This window comes from Callospermophilus lateralis, chromosome 6 (genome assembly GCF_048772815.1).
Source record: "Callospermophilus lateralis isolate mCalLat2 chromosome 6, mCalLat2.hap1, whole genome shotgun sequence".
In the NCBI taxonomy this organism is placed as follows: Eukaryota; Metazoa; Chordata; class Mammalia; order Rodentia; family Sciuridae; genus Callospermophilus; species Callospermophilus lateralis.
This window is the reverse complement of record NC_135310.1, coordinates 103,955,288-103,973,314: the sequence shown is the minus strand read 5'-3', so window position 1 is coordinate 103,973,314 and position 18,027 is coordinate 103,955,288. Positions and strand designations below refer to the sequence as shown.

At 36.1% G+C, this 18,027-nt stretch overlaps 1 protein-coding gene across 1 annotated transcript in view; it reads right to left on the bottom strand.

The window, feature by feature from the left end:
• The window catches only part of Pkhd1 (PKHD1 ciliary IPT domain containing fibrocystin/polyductin), a 429,388-nt gene that overhangs the window by 93,759 nt on the left and 317,602 nt on the right, over positions 1 to 18,027 (bottom strand). The window contains exon 59 of the mRNA XM_076860094.2: positions 16,244 to 16,401. Coding sequence (XP_076716209.2) covers positions 16,244 to 16,401 — 158 coding nt within the window. The remainder of the gene's footprint in view (positions 1 to 16,243; positions 16,402 to 18,027) is intronic.

Sequence of the window (18,027 nt, the reverse complement as noted above, 5' to 3'; positions counted from 1 at the left end):
AAGCTTGAACACTAAATTCAGAAAGACCTGGAAAAAATTCCTGGTTTTACCACTTGCTATATAATCTTTAGCAAAGTCCTGAAACTCTGAGATGCTGAGTTTCTTCATATGCAAAATGTAGCTGCAATCCCAGAGTTTCCAACCCCTGCTGAATATCTCAGTGGTACCTCTTCCTTCTGGTGAAATAATATGAAAGATAATACAATAACTTCCTAAGTTATTGTAAAGATATATAAAGCATTAACACAGTGTCAGACATGTGAAAGGCACTGGGTAAGACCTTTATTAGATGGTCATAGAGAACAAGACGTGTTGGTTAAGTTAAAATAAAATTAGCTTAATAAATCTTTCCTGCCCTCCAGGAGGTTATAATCTGATGGGGGGAGTTACCATCATGTGTTATTATTATTAAGCATTCTAAGGAAAATGTAACATGAATGAATGATATCACCAGTAAATTCCAAGGTTGTGCAGCAGGGAGATTTCCTTCCTCCTGGGGTGGATACCATGTGTCCCCTGAAGTACAGGCAGACTCTGCAAACTCCCCTGCCACATGAAACACCCACAGGAATGGGCTTACTCTGATGAGTAAAGGGTTACTCATTTGGTTTTTCTTTAAAAGAAATAAAATGACACTCATTTTAAATGAGCCATTAATCATTTATTTACTTCACTAATTACTTCACTGATTTCTTTTTTAATTACCTTTTTATTAAAGGCATCCTGATACAGGGACTAAAAATCTGGTCTGAACTACTCTCAGCCTTTCAGTTAAGATCAAGTATAAGAAGTCTGGTTCCATAGGTTACATGATCTTAAAGGAGTCATCCTGTCCTGAGACCTCCTTAATATCAACAGTAGCATAAGAAATGTGGATATGCTTTTTATAGGAAGCATCTAGCAAAGAGTGAGGTGATGAGCCCCACTTTAAAACAATTCAGTGAGTTCATATGGTAGGTCTACAAAGCTTTCTCTCCATGTCATAAGCAAAGAAAACCTGTGCTAGTGCTCCACCTCTTGCACCATTAATCCCCCAGCATGAAGGACCCAGTTTGGAAAGTGGAATATAAAGAATCTGGCCTTTCTAATTACCAGATAGGTATCATATAGATAGATAAATGTCAGAATTTATGCCTATAAACCTATTGACTATTGAAGAATAATTCAGGTTATGTGGAATAATTTTGAAAGAAACGGGAAAATTAATTACTGAGAATTTCAAAGAATGATGATGTATTTTTTAACTTTCAAATTGGAAGTTAAAATAAGAATGGTTATTTAAAAACAATCAAAAGTGAGATGACATTTTTGATGGGTTGTATGTTTGTGTGCAATCAAGTGATTTAGGATACTTTTCAGATTTTATATATATATATATATATATATATATATATATATATATATATATATGTGTGTGTGTGTGTGTGTGTGTGTGTGTGTGTGCATGTGTGTGTGTGTGTGTGTGTGTACATGTGTGTTTTGTTTGTGTGTGTTTAATCTTGGTTTCCTGGAATCACTGTGTATCTTAGTCTGAATTATGGCACTAATCACAGTACCTATGAATGTTACCTATATGGCAAAAGAGATTTTGTTTAAGTTAAGGATCTGAAGATGGGAGGATGTACTGGATAAATTATCCAGGTGGGTTCTAAATGTAGCCATGAGCATCGCAATGAGAAAGAGGCTAAGGAAGTTTTGATTACAGAAACAGGAGAAGGCAATGGAACCACAGGGACAGAAATTAGAATGTTGTAGGGACCATGCTAATAACAAAGAGCAAGCTACATATAGCTAAAAATTCCCATCATGAAGTGAAGAAAATGAAGATAACCCCCAGGTGTGCTACTGCACTACTGCAGGGAGAAGCAGGTCAGAAAGAAGAAATACTATAGGAGCACTTTGCATGCCCTGTGGCTCCGCTCTTCTTGGTTTGGCTCTTTATGGAAAAATTAAGGTGGATCCAGAAATAAAAGGAAGTACTTGAAAACTAGTTAGGCTGCTATAAAACAGCTTGGCTTCTAGAGACCCACACGTGCTTCTGCTATAGGGCCTCCTCCCCAGGCAGGTGAAGGGGTCAGATGACCTGGCTGGCTTCCCCACTAGTGGTTAGTCAGCACACCAGCATGGAGGATGTGCACCCAATCATCTGGAATAGGCATCTGGATCTTTTTTAAGCAGGACTAAACAGTTGCTCCTTGTTCCAAAACACTTTTCTGTTTCTGTTGCTATTTTCAGGTCCAAGGAAAATGAAGAGCCATGTGGATGCACAGCAATTGAAACCTTGCCCCTGTTTTGGAAGAGATGTGACTCAGGGTTTCCTTAAAAGGAATTATTCATTGTGTACCCCCATTATGTTCATATTTCATTGGAATAAGGAGGAAAAGGGAAAGAAAAGAGGTACTACAAAGAAGAGGGAAAAAATAAAAGTATGGGGGCAAGAAAGTCCAAGAAAGAAAGAAAGAGACCATAGGGTGCTTGTGCGTGACTCTCTTTCATATGGAATTAATGGTGGTTTAATGGGGTATGAAAGGATGTTTTACTGGAAACAATGAGGAACAATTGTCTAGCTCACGTTTCATTTCACAGGTCATTATTGCATTAAGAAGTAAATCGACCAAGTCCGGTAAATAACATTCTGCGTATTGCCGAGAGCTTCAAACCAACAATTTTAGCCATCACAAACTAATATCTCTGTCATTTTAACCCTTGCAGGGTTGTGCTAGGGGGCTAAACAATTACAGCCTTCACCCAGTTCTAGCAGGTGAGCATAATTCATTGCCCCTCTAGTCCCTTCTTTTGCAAAACCCAAGAGGCCATATTTTAGCATTGTTGTTTTGTTGATGAGCCAGCCTTAGCCACATGCAGCTCTGGTGGCCTTGAAAAACAACCCCCATTTTAGTGAGTGCTGCAGGCATCTTTAAACAGACTGCTTCCTTTGCAAAATTAATTGCTGCAAAATGCAGTGCTCCCTCATCTAAGCTTTTGCAAGCTCATACTCAGCTATTTGGTCAGGCCATAGATGTGCCTGAGAGATCTGGGGAAAATGAGCTTTTTTCCTTTATTATAGAAGTTCACATTTGTGTCACCAAGCATCATCAGGCACTGGACATCCAGAAGTTCCTTAATGCCCAAATTCTGGTTCCATTAACTTAGGGACAATTGGAGGATGAGGCAAATGCTGGCAGTAGCAGAGTAAAAATCAGCAAAGATGGTTTATAGTAAACAATTATAATTAAAATTTAAGTAGTAAAATACGTATTTAAAATGTACATCAAAATAAAATGTTTTCTTGCTTCAACTTGTGATGAAAATTAGACAAAATGATGTTAATATTCATAACATAACATACTCATGTCAAGGTCAACAAGGTTATACTGATAATTTTTCCATCAAAGCTTGATATTGACCCTACAGAATAAATACGAAGTTATTCACATTTCCATAGTACTTCTGAAACAAGATAAATGAGATCTAACTTCTTTCTTGAAAGAAAAATAAAATCTTACAAAGATAGCATCTGTATTCCAATCTCTTATTTCTTACTTCACCTTGCCCAACTTAAATTAAGGCCTTAGAAAAATTAAGGCATATTCCTCCATAAAATGCCCTAATCCTGAATAAGTGAACATGGCAAAGGGACTTTGCAGATGTGATTAAAGTTCTTAAAGTAGGGAGGTCTTCTTGCAGTTTGAGCATTTGGAAGCAGAGAACTTTCTCTGGCTGGTTTCAGAGAGCTATAGAAGAGAAAATGAGATTCAAAGCATGAGAGTTCACTGTTGCCTGCTTGGAAGATAAAAGGAGCCACAGTCAGGGAATGCAGGCTCCCTAAAAACTAAGCAGAAACCACAGCCTACATGAAGCAAGGAAATGGCCCTCAGTCTTACACACGGAATTGAATCTCACCAAGAACCCGAATGAGACTGGAAGTGGATTCATGCCCAGAGATAGCAGAAATTTCTCCCAGACAGCTCTGGAACAAGGACAGTCAGTCAAGTCCACCATATTTTTGACCTACTAAACTGTGAGACAATACAAGGGAGTTGTTTCAAGACATTAAAGTATTATCAATTTGCTATAGCAGCAATAGAAAACAAATGCCAGAACCAATGAAGCTGGCAATGCTCAAATAGTCAAATTCACCATCTCAAGCACTGCCATGATAAAAAGGAGCAACAGCAATGGAATAGTAGTCACTTATCCCATGCCAGGATGGGACTAAGGTCTTTATATGCAATCTTTCTTTAAAGCTATCATGTTCTAGGATCTGCCCCTTTGCCACTAACGTGGTCAAACACAAAAAGTACAGCGCAGATGTATGGACAGGCTAGTTTCTACATGAGCAAGGCATAAAGAAAGTTGCATCCTATGAACATCACCCAAAAGGGAAGAGATTATTATCCATAACCACATTTTAAAACATTAGCTTCACCTCCATTTCTGCATGGCAATTACTTTCAGAAACTTACATTCAATTTTTATTAATATGTCTCCTGTGAGGGAGCAAAGCAAATTGGAATTGGGTCCCATTGGGAGTCCTTAATTCCACAGCAGAAAGATTGGCTTCTAGGTCTAGGAAAATTTCTTTTCTTCAGTTTCCCTTTTGCTGACATGCTATACATAACATCCAACTCAATTTTCAGGATTTCCATTGGTCATATAAATGAGTTTAGAATCACTGTTCTTATTAAAATAATAAGTAGTACATGTACATGATTTTTTTAAAGAATATAACTTCCTAGTCTTTCCCTCTAAGAAACAGTCCTGAAGATCAGGATAGCAGAGGGGTAAGAGGCATGGGATCTTTACTTTTCCATTGTATATATTTTACTGTTTCATTTATTCATTCAACAAAAATCTGTAGGATAATTTCTTAAAAGTGAAGTTGTTACCATAGAAATATAAGCCTTCAGATGGTTGTTAGATTCCAAAATGCTATAACAAGTAGTATTTGAAAGCAATGTTTAAGAATTGTTTATCCACACTTTCCCCAACACTGAGAATTATCACACTTTTTAATTATTGGCAATCTGATTGGTAAAACAATAATGCTTTTAATTATAGTAGTAGTGGCCATTGTTGTCTTAATAGTAGTGGTAGACACTTTATTGAGCTTTTCTCTTTTAATCCTTACAATAATCATATGAGCATATAGTACTAATATCTCTGCTTCCTAAATGAGGATACAGAGACTAAAGAAGATAAGTAACTTGCTTAGAGTTGCAGATGTAGTGAGTAAATCCAATTCTGGTGACTGTACTCAGTGCAACGGTTTTACTCTGCTTTGAAATAAATTGAATTTTATTTATGTTTATTAGCATTTGTATTTATTTCTCTATGAAATGCTTTTTGAAATTTTTTCATGTTTTCTCAAATGGTTTATTATTTTCCATCTTAAATTTTAGTAAAAATTCATATAAATATAAATATATAACTCATATATATTTATATTTATATGAATTTAATATATATATATATATATATATATATATATACACACATATATATACACATATTGGGTTATAATCTTTTCCTAGTTTTTAAGTTTTATTCTACAAAATCTTTATAGAAGTTTTTAATTTTTATATAACATTTTTCAAAGCTTGTTCTATTTTCTAATTTTAATTCATGAAAGAAAATATCTTCATTATTTTATGATTATACATCCTCATTAGTATTTTCTGATAAACCTGTGGCTTTTCTCAATTTTAATGCACATGAAATTTATTTTTATAAAGAGAAATATGTAAATTTCTAAAGAATTTTTTTTTTCTCCTTATGTGCTTAGTCAAATACTCCAACATCATTACATGGAGTTTGTGTTTCCTTCTGATTTAAAATGCCATCTTTGCTGTAGACAAAAATCCTCAAATGAATTTGGATTTATTTATTTTGTTTCGTTGTGTCAGGGACTAGACTCAAGGGCACTTCACCATTGAGCCATACCCCAAACTCATTTTTTCATTTTTGAGACAGGATCTCACTAAATTGCTTAGAGCTTCACTACGTTGCTGAAGATTTCTTCGAACCTGCAATTTTCTTGCCTTAGTTTCCTGAGCCATTAGCCTATATGTACGTGCCACTCACCCAACTATTTCTGATTTTGTAAAAATTATTTTATCAACATTTCTATTTCTAAGGTATTTTTAATTATTGCTCTTAAAACATCAAAAACTAGAAACAGTTTTTGCACCTACTGTGAATATAAAAATATAAATGCAAATATAAATAAATAAATAAGCATATAAAAAACAAACACTAAAAACTAGATCAAAGATTCTTTCAGCTGGGCTTAGTGACTTATTCCTGTAATTCCAAATACTGAGGAGGTTGAAATAGGAGGAACACAAGCTCAAGACCAGTCTGAGCAATCAGTGAGAGCCCTACCTCAAAATAAAAATTTAAAAATGCTCTAGGGATGTAGTTTAGTGGTACCACATGCAATTCTGTATATATCAAGATATTACAAATTCTAAGCTCTGGGATTAAACCAAAACTACTGATTAATTTTGTGTTTTTCCAGTATTTCTCAAAGTGATTCTATACACTTCATGCCTTGCAGTTAGTGAGCTTCAGAATACATTTTGGGAAATACTGCCTCATATTAATTTATTAGTTTGCAGGAAGACATGTAAGTTGGAAAGAAATCATAAGATTTTAGCATCTTTGATTTGGTAAGATGACTAGGTTCTATCCCCATTCAATGCATAGGTGGCTCTACCTTTATTTTCTCAGAAAGTTCACACACTTACAAGGCTACATGGTGTATTTTTCAATGAGTTTAACTGATGATTTTAATAAATTTAATTGGAAAAAGAATTTTCAAAATTTATTTGATCATGGACCATAATTTTCACAATCTCCTGATTTAATGATTGAGGAACATTCTTTGAAAATGATAATATAAATTATGCATTAATTAAGTCTATGCAATGTACTTTGTGGGAGAGTTGACTATCACATTAGAATTCGTGACTTTTGACATTTATTCAATCATTCGATGAACATTTACCAAGTTTGTACTATGTTCTAGGAACTGTACTAAAAATTCAAAAATGTTTGCCTTCATGGTTGTTTTAGTCAACTTTTTTTAAATCACTGTGACCAAAAGACCTGAAAAGAACAATTAAAGGAGGAAAAGTTTATTTTGGTTCACAGTTTCAGAGGTCCCATCCACATATGGTGGACTCTCTACCTCTGGGCTCAAGGTAAATCAAGGCATTTTGGTGGAAGGGCATGGCAGAGGAAAGCTTCTCAGAACATGGCACCAGGAAGCAGAGAGAGAGAGAGCTTCACTCACCAGGAACAAAACATAAATCCCCAAAACACATCCCCAATGACTTATCTCTTGTAGCCACTTAGTACCTGACTATAGTTACTCTTTAGTTAATCCATGTCAGTGGATTGATTAATTATACCACTGATTAGGTTACACCTCATAATCTAACCATTTCACCTCTAAAAAATCTTACATTGTCTCACATGTGAGCTTTTGGGGAATACCTCATATATATATCATCACAATGATACTTATTGTCTAGTGAAAAGGCAGACCTGTGCAATAGAGGCAGTAGAATGTGAGAAGGACAGCAATGGAGTTGAGTGACAGGCGGATGCATTGAGAGCAGGATATCCACACCCATGTGGAAAAGGCAGTGAGCGTTTCACAGGGCAGGTGCTTACACTGCACTACAGAGGACAGAACTGCACCTGCTGTTTCTAAACACAATGCCTTTGCTTACATTTTTCACACAGTCCTTTTCAATCTTTACCCACAGGTCTCATTAAAAATTTCATTTTCTCCCCATTGCCTTTGTCTACATCCCCATCCCCCAGTACATGTGATTTCCACAGTGTACTTTGTGCTGATTTTGGATCAACTGTATTCTTTCATCCCATGTCGTGGCGTGCCTCCCACCGTGTGTGAAGGAAGGAATTGTCTCTTCTTTGGATTCCTAAAAGTGCATGGCACCTTGCTCTCACTGAGTACTCAATAGATACTGTCTAGATTGGAAGAAAAAGAAAAAAACAACATCATTCATAAAGGGGAAACTACAGAAAAATTGCCACAATAAAATTTAACCTTATGACCATAGCTAGTTCTCTATAACTACTTCATTTTCATCAAACAACCTCCATTGGTTAGTGCTGTAAAAATTTGGTTTGTCTTAGGTGCAACATAGTCCCTTTATTAAGAAATGGCCATCTATAAATACATATTTGTATTACATACAAATAAGATAAACTAAATGAGACTTTTTGTTGTTATTACACTGCCTTTCAAAAAAATGCTAAAGGAACTGACAGTTACTTTTTAAAATCTAAAAATTTTTAGATTTTTACTGTATTTGTTATCAAATACAGTAGAAATATGTGAATTATTTGGTTAAATACATATCTGCACAGAGTTACACCAGATGATTTAGACCACATGGTAATTATCTAGAAGTGGTTATGAGCCCAAGTTTGGAGTCAAATATGGTTTTAAATTTTGGTTCTGCACATTTTAGCTGTCGAAGCATGAAAAATTAGTTAACTTCTCTGAAACCTTATTTCCCCAAATGCTTAAAGGGAAAAAACAAGTCTTACATGTTCAGGTTGTTGTAAGGATAAGTGAGGATGTTTACGAACTACAGAGCATAATGACTGGCACATGGAGGGTACTGAATAAATGGCGACCATCATTATTACTAGTTAGGGTGGATGATTGCTGGAATAATTGCACAGACCCAGTGTGCTCTGTACTTATTGACAGAGCTTTGTGAGGAAATTGATAGACTTAAGACAGCTAACATAGAAGAACGTAGAGAAAGAAGGAAAAAAACTTGGATGGTAGGCTCTGGACAGAATACAGCACAGTCTTAAGAACACACTTCAGTCCTGAGTCCTTTGCTCATTAGCTAAGTGACTTGGACAAAGTATCTTACATCTCCATATCAGTTTCCATATCTAAAAAATGAAGGCAGTAAGAGTGTTTCTCATAGGATAGATCCTGTTAATGACATTAGATGAGATGATTCATCTACAAGCCTCAGCAGCAAGCCAGGAATATAGTGAATTTTTTTTATGATAGTTATTGTTAATAGAAGATCTGAGGAGCAAGATAATCACAGTAATAAAATGTCCAGATTGAGGAAAGGTAAAGGAAATTGTCCCCACAGATCACATGTCTTTTCATGTCATCCTTTACAAATCGCACATGAAAATCATACCAACGCTCAGCATGGACTACTCCAAAAAAGCAATCAGTTATTGCTATGCCATTCATTGCCTGAAGACCAGGCAAGTCCGGGAGAGTGAGAAAATGAGGTGAAGGAAAGTTGCTCTTTGGGTCTTACAAAGTACCACTAGAAGCCTTATCCTCTGCCTGGGATAAAAATCCCTTGCAGCCACATATCCCAAAGAGTCTAATATTTTCTGAGACTTCACTGTGCCTTTATATTTTAATACCCTGACATCTGGAATCCTAAAAGTCTAATGTTTAACCATAAATATCTGCTGAGATTAAAGAGCTATATACCAAGTTTCAATCTTTGGGGCCTATAATTGCTTGGGAAAAGAGAATGGTATTTCCCCCTCTAGCTAGAAGAAAAAGACCTCTGCAAGCACAGATATTGGCAGACAAATTTTCTAACAACCGTTTCCTCTCTCCATTCTGTCCTCTCATTTTCTCCCGCCCTCTCCATTCTCTCATTTTATAATACTGTCTTGCTGTCACTCTCAGGACAAATGGGAAGAAATAGAAGCCTAGGAAGCTTAAAGAAAAGACGCATTTCAAGATCTAGCAACAGAGGGTTGAGAAAATGCTTGCCACTCTGCTGGTTACTCCAGCTCTCCCTTTATTCAGTTAGAAGCCACTTCATCATGATGTGGGCTGACAGTCAAAGGCCAACTTTATTTTCTTTTTTATCAGCCTAATATTTTATTTTTGATTTGAGACAAGTCACTCTTAAGGTTTCACCATGGTTTATAACTTTCTTGAGAAGTGTCCAAGAAGTAACACTATTTGAAAGATGTTCCTCACCCTCTTGGTAAAGAATGGGAAACTCACACCTACCCTAAATGTAGATTTGGTCAAAAGTGCTGCTCTGACAGCCCTAATTTGATGAAAATAATGTCATGGAGAGTGTGGGAAAAGCTTATCGTGAAACTTAGTTTTTTTTAAAAAAATAATGATTCAATGTGGAGTTTAAAAAATAAACAATATCAAACCCATTTGTATTCAGTGATTTGCGATGAAAGTGACATTTTGAGGTTATCTGACTCACCTCAGTACTAGAAGATATCTGTTAAAACGTAAGGGTTTAACACATTGTTTTTATTCCAAGACTTAATCTAGATTGCAAACATTCCTGTGTCTTCTTAATGTTTTTTTTTTCCCCTTTCAGAAATATATCCAGTGTGTATATATGTAAATGTTTGTGTCTGTTAGTATTCCATATGGAGAACTAATTCTTATTTCTCATGAGAAATTGAAACTGCCCTCTTTTTAAATTAAAAATATTGCCCTCTTAAATACCTTGTTTGTCTCTTTCAAAGGGCATATATAATTCTATAGCAGTGATTCTAAATACAACACAGTAGAATCACTTGTGGTGGCATGCATGTGTTTGCACAAGTAAAAGGCCTAGAATTCATGCATGCTTACTGTGTCAAAATCCTCCCTTCCACATGCAAATGAATGCTCAATGGCCGGATGAATCTGATTATAAGCCAGCCTTGGGAACCCCTATCCTGACCACATTGTGAAGAAATATTAGGGGTTTTGTTTTGTTTTAAATTTTCTATCAAAGACATTAATGTAAATTCATAAATGTAAGTTATAATACAAATTAGACACATGAAATGTAAGCCCCACATTTTGCATTTTGTTTATTAGACTGATCAGACTCTATTCAAATTGCTGTGTTTCTATCTTCTGATGCACAATTACTTTCTGCCTCATTGTGGGAAAGCATCTTTTTTGTTTGTTTGTTTGTTGTTGTTTTCAGTAGTGGAGATTGAACCCATGGCTTCCTGCTGGGCTAGAGCTCTTACCATTGAGCTACATCCTCAGCCCAAATTGCTAGGTTTCTCAATGGTAAATTTCTGTAATTATGTCTTTTGAGTGGTCACTAAAAGCTTGTAGGCCAGCACAGACTGGTGGGGCACTGGTGTTGGACAGCACCTCTAGAAGCCTCTCTTGTCTCAACCTACACAGCTTCCTGAGTGCACTGCCTGCTTGGAGCTTTCTCCCATCCATTGGGCCATCACTCCCCAGCAGGCAGTAGGCTCTTTGCAGAGAATTGATAGAATCCTACCACCTCCTTCCTGAACCTTTAACACAGTCCATAGAAATAGAGAATAAAACAACACTTACCAGGGAAAGGGGGTAGAGGGGAGAGGAAATAAGTAGATGTAAAACAGTGGACAAACTTGCACATATGTAGAGAGAATAAGTCTAGATACCTAATGTACCATATGAGGGCTACAGTTAATAACATTGTATTATAATCAAGATTTTTACTAATAATTAATTTTTGGTGCTCTTGCCATAAAAAATAACAAAAAAGGTGAATAACTATCTGAGATGGTGAATAAGCTAATTTGATTGACTATAGCAACCATTTCTCTATGCATATCAAAACATCATGGTGTACAACTTAACCATACATAATAAAGTTAAATAACTCCATTTTAACAATTGCATGCCTGTTAACCTGGCCTACAAAGGAGCTTGCTCCTCTCTACCTGCATCTACTTCTCATTAACTACATGCCATTCACACTGGTCTCCTTTCTACCCACACTCTCAAACTTGCTGAGACGATTCTTATCTCAGAGCCCATGCTCTAACTGGTCCCCATCCCTGGAAATCTCCTCCCCTTTCTCAGAGTAGTGACTCCTCTCTCTTCCTTCGATTTTTAACTGAAATGTAACTCTATTTCAAATATCTACTTCCGTATACCCCCATGAATAATTTTAATTCTCTAGTCTAAAACACTATTTTTTAAATTCCTCTTATCTCTACTGTGTTTCGTGTATATATTTCATGATAGCATCCTGGTCACTATATGGTTTCCACGTAGAAAGATGCTGGTAGATACTCAGCAAACAAAAACACATTTTTGGAATGAAGGAGAATGCCAAATTCAGCACTTAGCACATGAAAGGTGCTCAAGTAACTGTAGCTTCTATATTTTCTCCCTCCTAACCTTCTTCAGCATGGTTGAGAAATTGTCCAATGCTATCAAAACTAAAGCTCTGATTTCTTTCAGTTTCCTCACACCAGCACAGGTCCTTCCCAGGTGTCAACAAGTCTGTGAGGTGATGCCATCCATTTTAGAAGGGGACAAACAGGAAATGATTAAGAAGCCAGAATGGAAAGCCCTGGTATTAATATTCATCTAAGTGAGATATTAATTTCAAGGCTTTGTTTTTTCTAAATGATTCTGGACTTATAGATCTAATCAAAAGAAATTCTTTCTGGAATAAAATGCAAGTAGTTTGCAAAGGATCGTCTGTTTGGGATTAGCTGTCTTGCACTCTATTGCCATGAATTTTTCAAAGTTGGCTGCAAATGCAAACTTGCAGATAAGTATAAAGCAAAATTAACAGTTCACTTTTTCCCCTGGCTACACACCCTGTGCTACACAGATAGCAAAACACTGGCACAGCGTTACTACTAGCTGATCCACACGGGTGATTTTTGCTCCTGATGCCTGACAGTATGCTTGGGACCCAGTAAGTACAACTTAAATGTGCAAATAAAATCAGTTGTTTCCAAATTCAAAGTAAACCTCAAAGAACAATGGATTCCAAATGGATAGGAGAGATTTGCCAATGAAAGAGATAAAAGACATAAGGGTATGACAAACCCAATGACATTAGGAGTAAACTGAGCCTCAGTTCTAGTGGTCTCCATTTCCACCTCAGTCACATTCCTTTCTCTGATTGACAGAAGAGCACAGACTGCTGTCTTAAAAATACAAAATACAATTCTCTTAAAATTAAATTTATGCTTTTCTCATCTAATAGATTGTGGACAAGGACTAGAAAGTATCTAAGAGAGAATAGTTTAAAAATGTTAAAGCCTTGCCTTAGTGAAGAAAAGATTTACCCTTATTTTGGAAATCAAAGGAAAATACTACAAATCTATTAGTACCTAGAAAGCACCATGACTCAGTGTTGTCTCCTTCATTGAAGGAGGATATGTATTATTTTCCTAATGCACCAAACAACAAATTCCACTGTGAGAATCCTTGCTGTTGGCATCTATAGCAACATCATCTAATTTTTATAAAGCTTCAAAAACATCAGGACCTTAGACAGTTGGTCATACACTGCTTCATATATACACTCAGCCAGTCACATACATATATATACTAGTCCATACCCTGATAGTAAATGACAGGTAGTATTATATTATCTTCCAGAGTTTTACCATTGATTCGTGTTTCATAGCCATGGTAGAGAGCTGAGGAAAAACTAACACACCAGTATTGCAAACAATGGCAACAACATGTTTATGCCCAAATAATGAATTGCATATTGGGGTAAGCATCCACCTAAAAAGTTCATAAAAATGCTCCTATGATTTAAACATGGGGCATTGGATTTATATTTCAGAGTTCTATTTGTAACAGATATTTTCACATCTTTGTTTTTGGCACCCACCTTTGCATATCAAAGTGTGCTACTGCAAAAACCTATGACTTCCTTCTAAGAAAAAAAAAATTCTTTTCTGGCTACAGGAAAGAGTATACTTGGTCTGTGGTGAGAGAAAGCCCAAGGGCTAGAGAGTCCATATAGCCTGAAGCATCTCTCATTCTATGGCAAGAAGATGTATAACTTGTGAATGCATCATTAGCTTTCTCAAGACTTGGTTGGGACCATTTGGGGTCATGATCTCCTGGAGTTTCCAGCAGAGTTGAGGTCTAGCTTACACAGTGCTCACTTGTTTGATGACACATCCTTTATTGGCTTTATTTCCCAGTCTCATTTCCCATTTTCTTACTGAAGTTTTCTGGGATTAGCCACATAAACCACTTGATTCTAAGCTTTGCATTTGAACTAGACATTATCTTTAGTCTTTTTTCTTTTCTTTTAGGATGAAATTTTCATTAAACATTATAGGACCCATATCCCTTGTTCTTAGTTGCACATAAATATGTCCCTTACCAAGTAACAAGTCCAGAAAAGTCCCATAATTCACGGACTTACACATGGGATGGTACAAACACTTGTGAAAATGAGATTATTCTTAAAATCAATAGAAAAATCTAACTATAGAAATCTATTTGAGTAGATCTAGCAGTAAATGGAAGAGTAGCTGCCTATCATCTTTATTTTTCTTTTACAACTCTCCACATATTTTTTCTCTCTCTCCATATATATGTACATGTATGTGTGTGTGTGTATCTGAAATTCATTCTTCTGTGCAAACATGTATTTGCTGGTTATATTCATAAATACAACCTATATACTAAAATTAATATTTACTCAGCATTTCTACATTCTCAGCATGACTTTAAAACCTATACTATAGTCCCCACAGCATGTCACTCTATTGCAAAGATAAGTCTTCAATATACAGAAAGATGCAAGATGAATATAAAAAAAGTGTAACTGTTCAAACATGGAATTTTATGGAAATTAAAAGAATTATACCAATATACTAAATGCCAAATTTTATACTGTGACAGTAGTTCAAATGGAAGAAAGATGCAGCCAAGTAAAAAAATTACCTAGAATCTTCTGCATTGCAGACTTCAATATTAGAGATAAATCCATAAGCCAATGACCTGAAGGCCTTAATTTCTTCTGGATGCTCTTGAATGGTTTGGAACAAATACTGTAAACATTCTTCCTGGGTATCCATACCCATTCATTTGATGAGCCAGTCAACCAATATTTGTTGGGCATCATCCCAAATACATATCAGTAAGCCAGACAAAATCCCAGCCCTCATCAAGTTTGTGTTTAAAAGGGCAAATAACAGATCAACAATTAAGCAATTATATTTATAATATATTGTCAGATAATGGGATTCTGACCAAAAATAATAATAAAAATGCATGCCTAGTGGGGCCAGATAATAGTGGACAAAATAATTCTCTAAATGAGTGGTTATGGATGGTTTCTCTGAAGAGTCATTATTTGAAAAAAGGGAATCAGTTCTTAAAGAAGAGATAATAAGATGTTCCAGACAGAATAGTAGCCAGTACAAATACCCTGAGCTAGGGATAAGTGTTTTACATTAAAGGAAAAATTGTTAAGAAGACCATGATAGCTAAGCAAAGGGGAAGCCGTAGGTGATGAGAGAATCAGCAGGCAGGAGTCAAATACTCCAATTCTCCTAGGCTGGTCGTTTGGATTTAATTCTGATTTAATACTGTGTTCATGGAATGCCACTGGAAGGTTAAAAAGATAATTCTGGCTATTGTGTAAAGATTGGACTATGGGCTGGTTCTGCAAACTGAAAGTTATCACCATTGAATGAATGGTATTTCCATTTTGGTCCTGAGCAAAATTGGGGAAAAGAAGTAAAAGTTCTAAGAACATAGTCCTGGGACAGTCATACATTCAGAACTTAAAAAGGAGAAGAGTTGTCAGAAAATAAATCTTTAAAAGAATCAACCAATGAAGCAGGGAGAAAGCAGGAAATATTCTTTAAATATGCCTGCAACAGGTTCCAGATGAATTCAAATGGGAATTCAGAGTCTCACTGTTAGTGGAAACATAAAGACAATAATCTTCCCAGGGACCCAGATATAAAAGTTGCTATGCAAAGTGGCTCTGAGCACAGCACAGTTTAAGGGACACTTGCAGAAAAGGGAGACAAACTTTGTGGTGTCTATTGTACCACCCTGTCCAGAGTGACAGCCTTCTGACACAAGAGATAAGTGGGGTCAAAATCCAAAAGCACTGGTTCAATGCATGTTGTGGAACATTGAGTATGAGAGCTGCTCAAACCAGATGACCCAGCCAGTGAGAGGAGTGTTCTTCCACCTGTGCACAGACCTGAATGCTGTGCCTGCAACATAGACACAGGTAAACCATACAGGGCACCACAGTAATGTTGTGATACCTCTTAATGACAGCATTCCTGCGATGCATGTGACTTTGATGGTATATTAGCACAGACTCCAACTCTCGAACTCAGTTCCTATGCAGTATATTTTGTTGCCACTAGACCACAAAGCCCAACCAGCTTCTTCACACACATGCTAGTACTACCACTGGCATCCTGTGCAGACACAACCAACCTGCGTTATAGAAAGATCCAGTCCATTCTGCCTCAGTTTTAGGAAATACAGAAATTGGTGGAGGCAGACCCAGGGCTCTACCATCCATATCCTTGAAGAGATATTTTCTTGGACTTTCACAATCTGATTCAGGGCAGGTCACTCTTTCCAAATCTCTCCTATGAAGAAAGAGAAAAAGCAGCTCTCATTTCATGATAGGCAGCAAGAAGAAAACACTGGGTAGTGCTAAGCTCATATATAATAAGTTCAACAGAATTGTATCATTAATAATATGTTAAGTAGATATGAAATAAAACTCCATAGAAAATAAGTTATTTCCCAGTTACATGGTCAAGAAGAAAGACAATTTTATTAACAAAATATTCTGGACATCTGGTTATGTAATATTTATATGAATTATTGAATTTCTAAGAGGCAAGGTATGATACATGCTTCCACTTCTGGTATCTACTGAACACTATAATAATTTCTTCATAGACATTCAGAGTTTTGTAATATTTTAAGATTATCTCTATAAATATAACGATATTTAAACTATATACGAACAGTAAAAATAGATAATCTCATTCAAAGATCTATTGGAAAGTACTACTGACAGGTTGGGAATGTAATGGTGATATAACTATATATGATCCCTGCACTTCTAGAATTTAGTTAAGTAGTATATAAAATAAGTAATAGGTAGGTACCTTATAACAGTCAATTATAGATCATTTATTTTACTTTGGCTTATCTACTATTTTTAGGTGCCAGTAGTAAAAATATTAAATATTTATTGTATGTCAACAACATGTTGGTATTATAGTACAAAGACTGAAGTACCATGTAATACTGTGGTTTGAATGATGCTGCTTCTCCAAAATTCATGTTGAAACTTAATCCCAAGGCAACTGTATTGAGAAGTATGGCCTTTGGGATATGACTGAGTCATGAGGATAGGGTCTTCATGAATGGGATTAGCACCCTAATAAAAGGGCTCAACATTGAAGACAGACTCTTTGTCCTTCTGTCCACTCTGTCAGGGAAGGATATCATACTCCTCCGCTCAGAAGGATGAAGCAGACAGCAGCCCTCACATGATACCAATCATGCTGGTGCCTTGATCTGGTAAGAAATAAATTTCTAGTCTTTACAAATCATCCAGTTTATGATATTTTGTTAAAGGCACTCAAACTGACTACGACATGCAGCTTTACAATTATTTCAACCCATAGGTATGAGAAGTAAACAGAAGAAAAATTGGACAATAGAAGGAAACATGGGTATTCACAATGGATTGCATATCTAAGTGCTTAGGTACTTAAAATGGTTCAAGAATGAACATCAAAAAAAAAAAAAAAGGGACTGGTGTTAGACCAAACACATAAACTTTCCAATTAGTGTGGGTTTTTTTAGATTCTTTTCGTAAAATTAACCGAGTATCCCCAGTATTGTGTGAAAGTACAAGTGATCCATACTCCCTGTCTAATTTTCATATTCTTGAAAAAACTTTCAGATCCTGTGTCCAAGAACAGTAGTACCACAGGGTTGGAATGTGAGTATTTGTCTCATGGTTCAGCTCAAGGATTCTGGGGAGAAGACATAATCTCCTTCTATACTCTTGTGTCTGCACAAAGTCGATCAATATCTTTGCCACCTCATAACCAGGGTCTCTTTCTGAAGACTACTAACACTGTACAACTTCATGAAAGAGTGAAGAATTAGGGCAATTTGTTTCCAGTTATTTTGAAAATATTCCAAAAATGTCTCTCTAATTAAGACAAAACTATAAAACAGCATCAATA